The following is a 12,974-nucleotide window of genomic DNA, read 5'->3' as shown; positions in this document are numbered from 1 at the left end:
GGGTTGGGAAGATGGCACTAAACAGATCTGGGAACCAAGCTAGCTTTTGATAGTGTCACAAAATAAAATAAAAATAAAAAATAAAAAAAATGTGGAAGAGACAAACTAATAATTGATAATATGACGATAAGCACTCCCCTCTCTTCAACCTGGCCAGAGTCCCTCCCAGTCTCTACTCCATCGTCCACAGTTCCTGAGTTGGGAGCAGACCAGGCGTATATTCATTAGTCTAACACTGGAGAGAAACATTTTACAACGTGAAAAAAAAAAAAAAGTTCCTATTGTTCTGTTTGCTTCCTAGTGAATAAAACCCCAGGATGGGGAGGAGCCCCAGGAAGGGGAGGACTGGAGACAGGAAGGGAAGGGGAGGACTGGAGACAGGGAGGACTGGAGACAGGGAGGGAAGGGGAGGAGCCCCAGGAAGGAGAGGACAGGAAGGGGAGGACTGGGGACAGGAAGGGGAGGAGCCCCAGGAAGGGGAGGACTGGGGACAGGAAGGGGAGGAGCCCCAGGAAGGGGAGGACTGGGGACAGGAAGGGGAGGAGCCCCAGGAAGGGGAGGACTGGGGACAGGAAGGGGAGGAGCCCCAGGAAGGGGAGGACTGGGGACAGGAAGGGGAGGAGCCCCAGGAAGGGGAGGACTGGGGACAGGAAGGGGAGGAGCCCCAGGAAGGGGAGGACTGGGGACAGGAAGGAGAGGACAGGAAGGAGAGGACTGGGGACAGGAAGGAGAGGACAGGAAGGAGAGGACTGGGGACAGGAAGGAGAGGACAGGAAGGAGAGGACTGGGGACAGGAAAGGAAGGAGAGGAGCCCCAGGAAGGGGAGGTCTGGGGACAGGAAGGAGAGGACTGGGGACAGGAAGGAAGAGCGTGACTCCTCAGTCTCCCTTTAACTCTCCTCCCCTGACGACAGGCCTTCTATCTCATCCTGGTCTCCTCCGATGGCCGTCCAAAACGCCTTGGCAACCTGCAGAGCAAGTAATCAGGTTTCAGGCATTTGGCCTCAATCAACATTATGCAGATTACAATAGGACATTACAGGGTTTATTAGTCCTGGTCCTCCCCCAGGACAGGATGAGGAAACACAACATCTACACAGATGACAAGAGGACATTTACAGGTTGACACCGACAGACAGAAGAACCAGGTATGAATATAATTCGATTTAAAAAAACATTTTAAAATGGTGTGTTTAGGGATGAAGCTACCTTCTCAGCATGAAGTTTCCTCTGTTCAGGAGGCAGCCATAAAGCTTTATCTGTCAAGAGAAAAACAGAACGTCAATGTCGGATAACATACATAATATACAGAGGTTGTCAATGACAACCGGGATCCAATCAAAAACCGCTCTTAAAGCACGCTGGATCCAATCAGAAACCGCTCTTAAAGCACGCTGGATCCAATCAGAAACCGCTCTTAAAGCATGCTGGATCCAATCAGAAACCTCTCTAGCACGCTGGATCCAATCAGAAACCGCTCTATAGCACGCTGGATCCAATCAGAAACCTCTATAGCACGCTGGATCCAATCAGAAACCTCTACAGCACACTGGATCCAATCAGAAACCTCTCTAGCACGCTGGATCCAATCAGAAACCTCTCTAGCACGCTGGATCCAATCAGAAACCTCTCTAGCACGCTGGATCCAATCAGAAACCTCTCTAGCACGCTGGATCCAATCAGAAACCGCTCTACAGCACGCTGGATCCAATCAGAAACCGCTCTACAGCACGCTGGATCCAATCAGAAACCTCTCTAGCACGCTGGATCCAATCAGAAACCACTACAGCACGCTGGATCCAATCAGAAACCGCTCTATAGCACGCTGGATCCAATCAGAAACCTCTATAGCACGCTGGATCCAATCAGAAACCTCTATAGCACGCTGGATCCAATCAGAAACCTCTACAGCACGCTGGATCCAATCAGAAACCTCTATAGCACGCTGGATCCAATCAGAAACCTCTATAGCACGCTGGATCCAATCAGAAACCTCTACAGCATGCTGGATCCAATCAGAAACCTCTCTAGCACGCTGGATCCAATCAGAAACCTCTCTAGCACGCTGGATCCAATCAGAAACCACTACAGCACGCTGGATCCAATCAAAAACCTCTCTACAGCACGCTGGATCCAATCAGAAACCTCTACAGCACGCTGTACATTTAAGATAATTTACAATTGAGCCAACATCTGCCAGTAGTGTACTGTGTAGGGAATAGGGTGCCAGTAGTGTACTGTGTAGGGAATAGGGTGCCAGTAGTGCACTATATAGGGAATAGGGTGCCAGTAGTGCACTGTGTAGGGATTAGAGTGCCAGTAGTGCACTGCCTTGCGTCTCCAGCCAGGTACCTTTCATCTCCTTCAGTTTGGTGAAGAGGCGTTCGAAGTTCTCCACGTCCGCGTCCCCAGCCGTCAGGTTAGCCAGCTCCTGGATGTCCAAGTCAAGCATCGGATCTACAGACAGAAAACACGTACTGAAGGCCCTCTGCGAACAGCTGGTAAAGCTTCGATGCCCCCTGCGCCCATAAGAGAAATGTATGCATGACTACGTAAGGCGCTTTGGATAAAACATCGGCTAAAATGGGATAAATTACCCTTATAAATATGCTTCAGATTACATACATTTAATCGATTAAAAATGGCCACTCTTTATACTCAGAATATATCATGGTGTATAATGTATATAGTCTCAATTATGAAGAGTTGCCCCCAAAAGTTCTCAAATGGATTAATAGACAACGTACTGTTATAAGACTGTAACCATGGTGCTAACCTACAGCCTACAGAACAGATGAAAGACTCAGTCCACTTACCTACGACTGTGTCGACTAACCACCACCGACAGTCCCACTAACCAACCCCCGCCGACTGCCGATAGTCCACCAACCCCCACCGACTGCCGATAGTCAACCAACCCCCGCCGACCGCCGATAGTCCACCAACCCCCGCCGACCGCCGATAGTCAACCAACCCCCGCCGACCGCCGATAGTCAACCAACCCCCGCCGACAGTCAACCAACCCCCGCCGACCGCCGATAGTCAACCAACCCCCACAGACTGCCGATAGTCAACCAACCCCCGCCGACTGCCGATAGTCCACCAACCCCCGCCGACTGCCGATAGTCAACCAACCCCCGCCGACTGCCGATAGTCAACCAACCCCCACAGACTGACGATAGTCCACCAACCCCCACAGACTGCCGATAGTCCACCAACCCCCACAGACTGCCGATAGTCCACCAACCCCCACAGACTGCCGATAGTCCACCAACCCCCACAGACTGCCGATAGTCCACCAACCCCCACAGACTGCCGATAGTCCACCAACCCCCACAGACTGCCGATAGTCCACCAACACCCACCGACTGCCGATAGTCAACCAACCCCCACAGACTGCCGATAGTCAACCAACCCCCGCCGACCGCCGATAGTCAACCAACCCCCGCCGACTGCCGATAGTCAACCAACCCCCGCCGACCGCCGATAGTCCACCAACCCCCACAGACTGCCGATAGTCCACCAACACCCACCGACCGCCGATAGTCAACCAACCCCCACCGACCGCCGATAGTCCACCAACCCCCACAGACTGCCGATAGTCCACCAACCCCCGCCGACCGTCAACCAACCCCCACCGACCGCCGATAGTCAACCAACCCCCACCGACCGCTGATATGGGTTTTTAGAGACAAAGTTTAGCTTCCTCTCCCATAGCTATCTCCAGATGAATGCACCAACTGTAAGTCTCTCTGGATAATAGCGTCTCCTAAAATGTAACCAGCTCACTCACCTACTATGGTGTCAACCTGTGTGTCTCGGTTGTCAGGGTTGGGTTCAGTCCTGCGAGGCTCTCCACTGTCTACTACACCCTCTACTGGCAGACTGGAGGACTGACAACACAAACAAGTCAGTGTGCAGCACTGGGATACCAATGCAAACCTGTGGGTCTATGTAATATAATAAATATACAATTAATTAAATTGGGGAAAAAAAATGGTTTGTCAATCTTAGAATATTCACATCATTGTAAAAATACAACAATGACTATGGTGAAATGTTTTGCCAGAAATGTGTAGTTAATTGAAGTAGACGGGCTCGTTGGAACAGGCCAAATGGATGGAACGGCTGGGGGTCCCTGAAGAAAGGTTTGATGATTGGTTGCTTTGGTTCACTGACCGGTGGGGGTGTATCCTGCCTGGGCCGTGGGTTGTTATGTCTGGAGGCCACCAAGCTGCTCATAAGACCAAAGCCCCCACTGTGTTCTGAGAGACAGAGAGGCAGAGAGACAGACAGAGACAGACAGAATGAATCAGACCAAAACCGTTTTGGTATATCAAAATCAAACAATCTTTTTGACTCATTCAGCAGTTTTTACCTGATTCAAGTACAATACAAATATCAATTTCCACTCCTAAAACTTGAAAATGATGTCGTGGCTTCCTGTTCACGAGACATTTTGATAAATAGCCCAATGTCAAACAAGGTTTAACATGTGCAAATAAATAACCAATATGAAGAAACAGTTTAAGATATATTTTAAACAAACATAAAATGCACACACATATACAGAAGTATGTGGACACCACTTCAAATGAGTTGATTCGGCTATTTCAGCCACGCCCGTTGCTGACAGGTGTATAAAAATCGAGCACACGGCCATGCAATCTCCATAGACAAACATTGGCAGTAGAATGGCCTTACTGAAGAGCTCAGTGACTTTCAATGTGGCACCGTCATAGGATGCCACCTTTCCAACAAGTCAGTTCGTCAAATTTCTGCCCTGCTAGAGCTGCCCCCCGGTCAACTGCAAGTGCTGTTATTGGGAAGTGGAAATGTCTAGGAGCAACAACGGCTTGCCTGCAAAGTGGTAGGCCACACAAGCTCACAGAATGAGAATTCCGAGTGCTGACGTGCAAAGCATGTAACAATCGTCTGTCCTCGGTTGCAACCCTCACGACCGAGTTCCAAACTGCCTCTGGAAGCAACGTCAGCACAAGAACTGTTCGTCGAGAGCTTCCTGAAATGGGTTTCCATGGCCGAGCAGCCGCACACAAACCTAAGATCACCATGAGCAATACCAAGCGTCATCTGGAGTGGTGTAAAGCTCGCCGCCATTGGAAACACGTTCTCTGGAGTGATGAATCACGCTTCACCATCTGGCAGTCCGACGGGAAAAAAAATCTGGGTTTGGCGGATGCCAGGAGAACTCTCTCATATAAATCCACAAGCGCTCTATGATCCTTACACCTGCAAACAGTTAGTTTGTATTTTATTAGTAAGTTGGGGAGGATCCTGGTGAGATTAAGACAAAGGGAACACCAGCCACCTCTCCCCTCCGTTCTCAAAACAAATGTCATTAGTCACATGCGCCGAATACAACGGGCGTAGACCTTACAGTGAAATTACAGGCTCTAACCAGTCTGTCTGTTAGACTAGAGTCTCCATAGTGTCTGTACAGCAGTCTGTCTGTTAGACTAGAGTCTCCATAGTGTCTGTTAGACTAGAGTCTCCATAGTGTCTGTTAGACTAGAGTCTCCATAGTGTCTGTACAGCAGTCTGTATGTTCGACTAGACAAATTATGTGTGTTGGAAATACACAAGAGCTCAGATGTTCTGTCCATAGAGATACAGTATTTTTCTATTTCTGTGGTTCTCTCCCCAGCAGCACCAGTCTGAGGCACAGCTTCAGATCACGGCTGAGGAGATGACACTGAGTCTGCATAGGAGTGACAGTTAGTCCATCAACCTCTGCTTCACCAAACCACACCTGCTAGGGAAAGATTGTGATGTCAGTGGTCTGGCTGGTCTACCGTGTCGTCGTGGTTACAATATAATCCCTACTGTCCACCTCCCCATCTGTTCAGTAGAATATATATATATATATATATTCTATTTTTTTAAATACCATAAAAATGTAATTTCAAAAACATGACAGAGACAATATAAAAATAATATTGTGTAACCATCTCACCATCCTTCATCTCCACACTGGACCACACGTTAGCGTTGAGAGCCTGGACAATCCTCTTCACTCCTGTAGACTCGGGGAAGTCATCTGGTAGGAATTACAGACAGACGGTAAACTAACAACCATTCAGACTGAGTCTGATCTGAAAAACTACAGCTGTGGCCTTTGACTGATTCATGTAATGCCCTTTTCCATGTTACGTTACAACCTTATTACTAAAATGTTTAAAAAAACAATCCTCAGGACAACGACATCCCTGCCGGGCCAAACCCTCCCCTAACCCGGACGACGCTGGGACAATTGTGGCGCCACCTCATGGGACTCCTGGTCACGGCAGTCAGCGACACAGCCTGGATTCGAACCAGGATCTGTAGCGACACAGCTAGCACTGCGATGCAGTGCCTTAGACCGCTGCACCACTCGGGAGGCAGTATCATGGGCAGGTCAGCCTCTTAATTCAAATGTTGTGGTCACAATTCAGAATGTTGCTGCTACTTGAAAAACAGCACACAAAAACTCTTACCTTCCTCATCTGGCAGGTCTTCAGGGCTGAGTTCCACCAACTCAAAGGCGTGTGCTAAACACCACTGATGTGCCTCATGTCTACTGACACCTGTAGAAGAGATTTTTGTTGTTGTTGTTGTTGTAGTAGTATAGTTCAATTTTGGAACAAGTTTCTCTCTCACACACACACACACACACACACACACACACACACACACACACACACGTTGTGTAACACTCACCACTTTCACACACGCGGTCACAGACCAGGATGAGCACCTCTGGAGCCAAGTCTTCCACCACAGATATCCAGGGAGACAGCCGCTCCAAACCATCCTTCTGTCGGACCCCAGAGAGACAAGGGTTACCTGGGGTGTGTTCATTGGTTGCACACTGTTGCAAAACCTTTCAGACTCTTTTTGCAATGGAAAATGTTTTGCAAAACAAAAATGAGAGCTTCCATTGGACAAATTTCCCAGTTTGGTTCCGTTTGGTTTCCAGCCAATACACCTGTGATTTACTAAGGCATAGACTTTCTTTCCTACACTTGTTGGGTCCTCCCTTCTCACCTCCTTCTCAAAATGCACTGACGTTCTGAGGGTATGGGGGTTGAGTAGGTAGGATGCAAGGACACGAAGAATCACCGATTGAGATGCAGCCTGCTGTACCCAACCCCACCGATATACAGAGCCTTCGGCAAGTATTCAGACCCCTTGACTTTTTCCATATTTTGTTTACGTTACAGCCCGATTCTAAAATGGACAAAACACATATAAATACAGCGATCTACACACACAACTATAACCATAATCACAAAGCGAAAACAGGTTTAGAAATGCTTACAAAATAAAAATAACTTATTTACATAAATATTCAGACCCTTTGCTATGAGACTCCACATTGAGGTCAAAGGAATTGTCTGTAGAGCTCCGAGACAGGATTGTGTCGAGGCACAGATCTGGGGGAGGGTACCAACACAGTTCAAGGGGAAGGGGAGGGTACCAACACAGTTCTGGGGAAGGGTACCAACACAGTTCAAGGGGAAGGGGAGGGTACCAACACAGTTCTGGGGAAGGGTACCAACACAGTTCAAGGGGAAGGGTACCAACACAGTTCAAGGGGAAGGGGACCAACACAGTTCAAGGGGAAGGGGAGGGTACCAACACAGTTCTGGGGAAGGGTACCAACACAGTTCAAGGGGAAGGGGAGGGTACCAACACAGTTCAAGGGGAAGGGTACCAACACAGTTCAAGGGGAAGGGTACCAACACAGTTCAAGGGGAAGGGGAGGGTACCAACACAGTTCTGGGGAAGGGTACCAACACAGTTCAAGGGGAAGGGGAGGGTACCAACACAGTTCAAGGGGAAGGGTACCAACACAGTTCAAGGGGAAGGGTACCAACACAGTTCAAGGGGAAGGGTACCAACACAGTTCAAGGGGAAGGGTACCAACACAGTTCAAGGGGAAGGGTACCAACACAGTTCAAGGGGAAGGGGAGGGTACCAACACAGTTCTGGGGAAGGGTACCAACACAGTTCAAGGGGAAGGGGAGGGTACCAACACAGTTCAAGGGGAAGGGTACCAACACAGTTCAAGGGGAAGGGTACCAACACAGTTCAAGGGGAAGGGTACCAACACAGTTCAAGGGGAAGGGTACCAACACAGTTCAAGGGGAAGGGTACCAACACAGTTCAAGGGGAAGGGTACCAACACAGTTCAAGGGGAAGGGTACCAACACAGTTCAAGGGGAAGGGTACCAACACAGTTCAAGGGGAAGGGTACCAACACAGTTCAAGGGGAAGGGTACCAACACAGTTCAAGGGGAAGGGTACCAACACAGTTCAAGGGGAAGGGTACCAACAAAGTTCAAGGGGAGGGTACCAACACAGTTCAAGGGGAAGGGTACCAACACAGTTCAAGGGGAAGGGTACCAACACAGTTCAAGGGGAAGGGTACCAACACAGTTCAAGGGGAAGGGTACCAACACAGTTCAAGGGGAAGGGTACCAACACAGTTCAAGGGGAAGGGTACCAACACAGTTCAAGGGGAAGGGTACCAACACAGTTCAAGGGGAAGGGTACCAACACAGTTCAAGGGGAAGGGTACCAACAAAGTTCAAGGGGAAGGGTACCAACAAAGTTCAAGGGGAGGGTACCAACACAGTTCAAGGGGAAGGGTGCCAACACAGTTCAAGGGGAAGGGCGCCAACACAGTTCTGGGGAAGGGCGCCAACACAGTTCAAGGGGAAAGGTGCCAACACAGATCTGGGGAAGGGTGCCAACACAGATCTGGGGAAGGGTACCAACACAGTTCAGGGGGAAGGGTACCAACACAGTTCTGGGGAAGGGTACCAACACAGTTCTGGGGAAGGGTACCAACACAGTTCTGGGGAAGGGTACCAACACAGTTCTGGGGAAGGGTACCAACACAGTTCAAGGGGAAGGGTACCAACACAGTTCAAGGGGAAGGGTACCAACACAGTTCAAGGGGAAGGGTACCAACACAGTTCAAGGGGAAGGGTACCAACACAGTTCAAGGGGAAGGGTACCAACACAGTTCAAGGGGAAGGGTACCAACACAGTTCAAGGGGAAGGGTACCAACACAGTTCAAGGGGAAGGGTACCAACACAGCACAGTTCAAGGGGAAGGGTACCAACACAGTTCAAGGGGAAGGGTACCAACACAGTTCAAGGGGAAGGGTACCAACACAGTTCAAGGGGAAGGGTACCAACACAGTTCAAGGGGAAGGGTACCAACACAGTTCAAGGGGAAGGGTACCAACACAGTTCAAGGGGAAGGGTACCAACACAGTTCAAGGGGAAGGGTACCAACACAGTTCAAGGGGAAGGGTACCAACACAGTTCAAGGGGAAGGGTACCAACACAGTTCAAGGGGAAGGGTACCAACACAGTTCAAGGGGAAGGGTACCAACACAGTTCAAGGGGAAGGGTACCAACACAGTTCAAGGGGAAGGGTACCAACACAGTTCAAGGGGAAGGGTACCAACACAGTTCAAGGGGAAGGGTACCAACACAGTTCAAGGGGAAGGGTACCAACACAGTTCAAGGGAAGGGTACCAACACAGTTCAAGGGGAAGGGTACCAACACAGTTCAAGGGGAAGGGTACCAACACAGTTCAAGGGGAAGGGTACCAACACAGTTCAAGGGGAAGGGTACCAACACAGTTCAAGGGGAAGGGTACCAACACAGTTCAAGGGGAAGGGTACCAACACAGTTCAAGGGGAAGGGTACCAACACAGTTCTGGGGAAGGGCACCAACACAGTTCAAGGGGAAGGGTACCAACACAGATCTGGGGAAGGGTACCAACACAGTTCAAGGGGAAGGGTACCAACACAGTTATGGGGAAGGGTACCAACACAGTTCAAGGGGAAGGGTACCAACACAGTTCTGGGGAAGGGTACCAACACAGTTCTGGGAAAGAGTACAAACACAGTTCAGGGGGAAGGGGAAGGGTACCAACACAGTTCAAGGGGAAGGGTACCAACACAGTTCAAGGGGAAGGGTACCAACACAGTTCAAGGGGAAGGGTACCAACACAGTTCAAGGGGTAGGGTACCAACACAGTTCTGGGGAAGGGTACCAACACAGTTCAAGGGGAAGGGTACCAACACAGTTCAAGGGGAAGGGTACCAACACAGTTCTGGGGAAGGGTACCAACACAGTTCTGGGGAAGAGTACAAACACAGATCTGCAGCAGAACTCCATCATTCTAAAATGGAAGAAGTTTGGAACCACCAAGACTCCTCCTAGAGCTAGCCGCTTGGCCAAACTGAGCAATTGGGGTAGAAGGGCCTTGGTCAGGGAGGTGACCAAAAACCCAATGGTCACTCTGACAGAGCTCTAGAGTTCCACTGTGTAGATGGGAGAACCTTCCAGCCATCTCTGCAGCACTCCACTAATCAGGCCTTTAAGGTAGAGTGGCCAGACGGAAGCCACTCCTCATTAAAAAGGCACATTACAGACCGTTTGGAGTTTATCTAAAAGGAACCTAGAGACTTTCAGACCATGAGAAAAAAGATTCTCTGGTCTGATGAAACCAAGATTGAACTCTTTGGACTGAATGCCAAGCATCACATCTGGAGGAAACCTGGCACCATCCCTATGGTAAAGCATGGTGGTGGCAGCATCATGTTGTGGGGATGTTTTTCAGTGGCAGGGACTGAGACTAGTCAGGATCGAAGCAAAGGTGAGCGGAGCAAAGTACAGAGATCCTTGATGAAAACCTGCTCCAGAGCGCTCAGGACCTCCGGCTTGGGGGAACGTTCGATGACCATAAACACACAGCCAAGGTAATGCAGGACTGGCTTCGGGACAAGTCTCTGAATGTCCTTGAGTGGCCCAGCCAGAGCCCAGACTTGAACCCAATCAAACATCTCTGGAGAGACCTGAAAATAGCTGTGCAGTGACGCTCCCCATCCAACCTGACAGAGCTTGAGAGGATCCCGAGAGAAGAATGGGAGAAACTCCCCAGATACAGGTGTGCCAAGCTTGTAGCATCATATCCAAGAAGACTCGAGGCTGTAATCACTGCCAACAGTGCTTCAACAAAGTACTGAGTAAAGGGTCTGAATACTTATGTAAATGTGATATTTCAGTAGTTTTTTCAGTCTTTTTTTTAATACATTTGCAAAAATGTCTAAAAACCTGTTTTTGCTTGTCATTTTGAGTTACTGTGTGTAGATTTGAGGGCGGGGAAACAATGCAATCAATTTTAGAATACGGTTCGTAACATAACAAAATGTGGAAAAAGTAAAGGGGTCTGAATGCACTACACACACACACACACACACACACACAACTTACCACTGTGCTGTCAAAGTAAGCAATGAAAGCCTGCATGGACTGGGCTATCTCCGAGGTCATCTGGTAGGTACTGGGCACCACACAGAGGCTGACGTCTGCTGTGTAATACTTGTTGTTGATAGTCCATGGGTACCACACTACCGTATCCTCCTGCTTGGACGGCTCTGGCAACGATGTGGTGCCTAGAATCTCTGAGAAAAAAAAACCTGACATTTTTCAATGTTTCCCAGTCACACAAGCTGTACCGTTATTCCCACATTTAGCTTCAGTCAGCAAAGTGGCTGGTAGCTCTAGTGCTGGCTGGCTACATCACTTAGCAACTAGTTACAGTAGCTAACTTCACTACATATTCACAATGTAAGTAATGAACAATAATACATGTGTGTGTTTCTATTTAGGCAGCCTGTTAGAGTGATCTTGCGCTTTATTAAAGCTAGCTAACGTTAGCTAGTTAGGCCATTTTGAAACCCTGCATCTACTTACGTTTTATCAAATCTTGTTCATTAAAGCCAATGTCACAGCTCGTAATGAGGACGGATGGAACAGTGGTCGCTGTGTCTTCTTGTTCTTCGTAATCTTCAGACGCGGACATATTTGAAGCGTTCCTTGCTGTAAAAAGATGACAAAACTAGTTAGCACAACAAACCTATAGTAATGACCTTTCAACTCAACTCGCATTATCACTTCCGGTGCAAAAGGTAAAATCACGGTTGCTAATAGTTACGTCAGACACAAAGTCAACGTTTGCTCTATCGAAAAAATTCGTGAAAACTCAAATTAGCTTTTTTTGGTCTTCATTTAATGTTAGGGTTATGCATAAGGTTAGCAGTGTGGTTTATATTAGGGTTAGACTTAAAATAAGATTTTAAGAAGATAAATGGAAAAAAAATAAAAATAGGCGGGGTTATCCATAATTACGGCTTTGTGTTTGTGGTAACCTGTGACGACCAACAATCACATTCCACCGCGAAATGAGAAAAAAATACATGGATTCTACTTCTGATTTATGTGTTATCTATTTAATAAAAGTGCAAATTTCATGCGATTATTATTTTTCAAACACTATAAAGCAACAAAAAAAAAACTTGCAAAACGACATATCTAGTATGTTTACCTTCTCTTTCTCCTCTCCCATTATCCCCACTTCGTGAACGTAGCGTCTCGTTGCCTTAGTTACAGCGTTTCGTCTGGGGCCAGGCAGAGGATGAGAAAGGGTTTGTTGACATGGGAAGTTGTCAACGCTTTCCACCACAATAAATAGCTAGCCAATTAGCCAATTAGCAAACCATTGCCGCATGTCACATGCAATGAGACTTTGATCCTTTGAAAGTGTTTTTACAGAAACTGTCAAATAAATGGCTGACATTCTTAATAAACACTCAGATGAGCTTGGAAACGTTTTAGTCCAGGTAACGACGTTAACGTTAGCTAGCGACATTTGTTGTGTTGTTGTTTTCTTGCTAGCTAACTGCTTTATATTGTTTATATTTTGTATGAATTAGCTAGTTATTTATAGTTATCTAGCTAAAGTTAGGCTACACAATTGTCTTATTAAGAGTTTGTCTTGTTTTGGGATGTTGAAGGTGAATCAACAGTGATGGTATAGATTTTTTTCACGAAGTGTCTGGCAATTTGGTGTTCATCACCAGGTCCAGGATGATTTGAGACAGCTGAA

The 12,974-nt window shown here is 48.0% G+C and overlaps 1 protein-coding gene across 1 annotated transcript; it reads right to left on the bottom strand.

Moving 5' to 3' along the window:
• Nucleotides 1–692: 692 nt before the first annotated feature.
• aagab (alpha and gamma adaptin binding protein) lies at nt 693–12,497 on the bottom strand. Its single transcript, XM_020476953.2, has 11 exons — nt 12,414–12,497; nt 11,783–11,908; nt 11,300–11,490; nt 6,717–6,813; nt 6,494–6,583; nt 5,974–6,057; nt 4,179–4,264; nt 3,793–3,892; nt 2,352–2,456; nt 1,209–1,258; nt 693–967 (listed from the first exon to the last, which is right to left on the bottom strand). The coding sequence occupies exons 2-11, from the start codon at nt 11,889–11,891 to the stop codon at nt 890–892; spliced, it is 990 nt and encodes a 329-aa protein (XP_020332542.1). The 5' UTR covers nt 11,892–11,908; nt 12,414–12,497; the 3' UTR covers nt 693–889.
• Nucleotides 12,498–12,974: the final 477 nt, after the last annotated feature.

Source organism: Oncorhynchus kisutch, linkage group LG10 (genome assembly GCF_002021735.2).
Source record: "Oncorhynchus kisutch isolate 150728-3 linkage group LG10, Okis_V2, whole genome shotgun sequence".
NCBI lineage: Eukaryota > Metazoa > Chordata > Actinopteri > Salmoniformes > Salmonidae > Oncorhynchus > Oncorhynchus kisutch.
The sequence above is the reverse complement of the archived record's forward strand: the minus strand, read 5'-3'. Positions and strand labels throughout refer to the sequence as shown.

Excerpts from the sequence above, each read along its gene's own strand:
- aagab (XM_020476953.2), bottom strand. The coding sequence starts at position 11,891 with ATGTCCGCGTCTGAAGATTACGAAGAACAAGAAGACACAGCGACCACT. Across the intron at positions 11,491-11,782 it reads TGAACAAGATTTGATAAAAC|AGATTCTAGGCACCACATCG; the intron begins GTAAGTAGATGC and ends TTTTTTTCTCAG. Across the intron at positions 1,259-2,351 it reads CAAACTGAAGGAGATGAAAG|ATAAAGCTTTATGGCTGCCT; the intron begins GTACCTGGCTGG and ends TTCTCTTGACAG.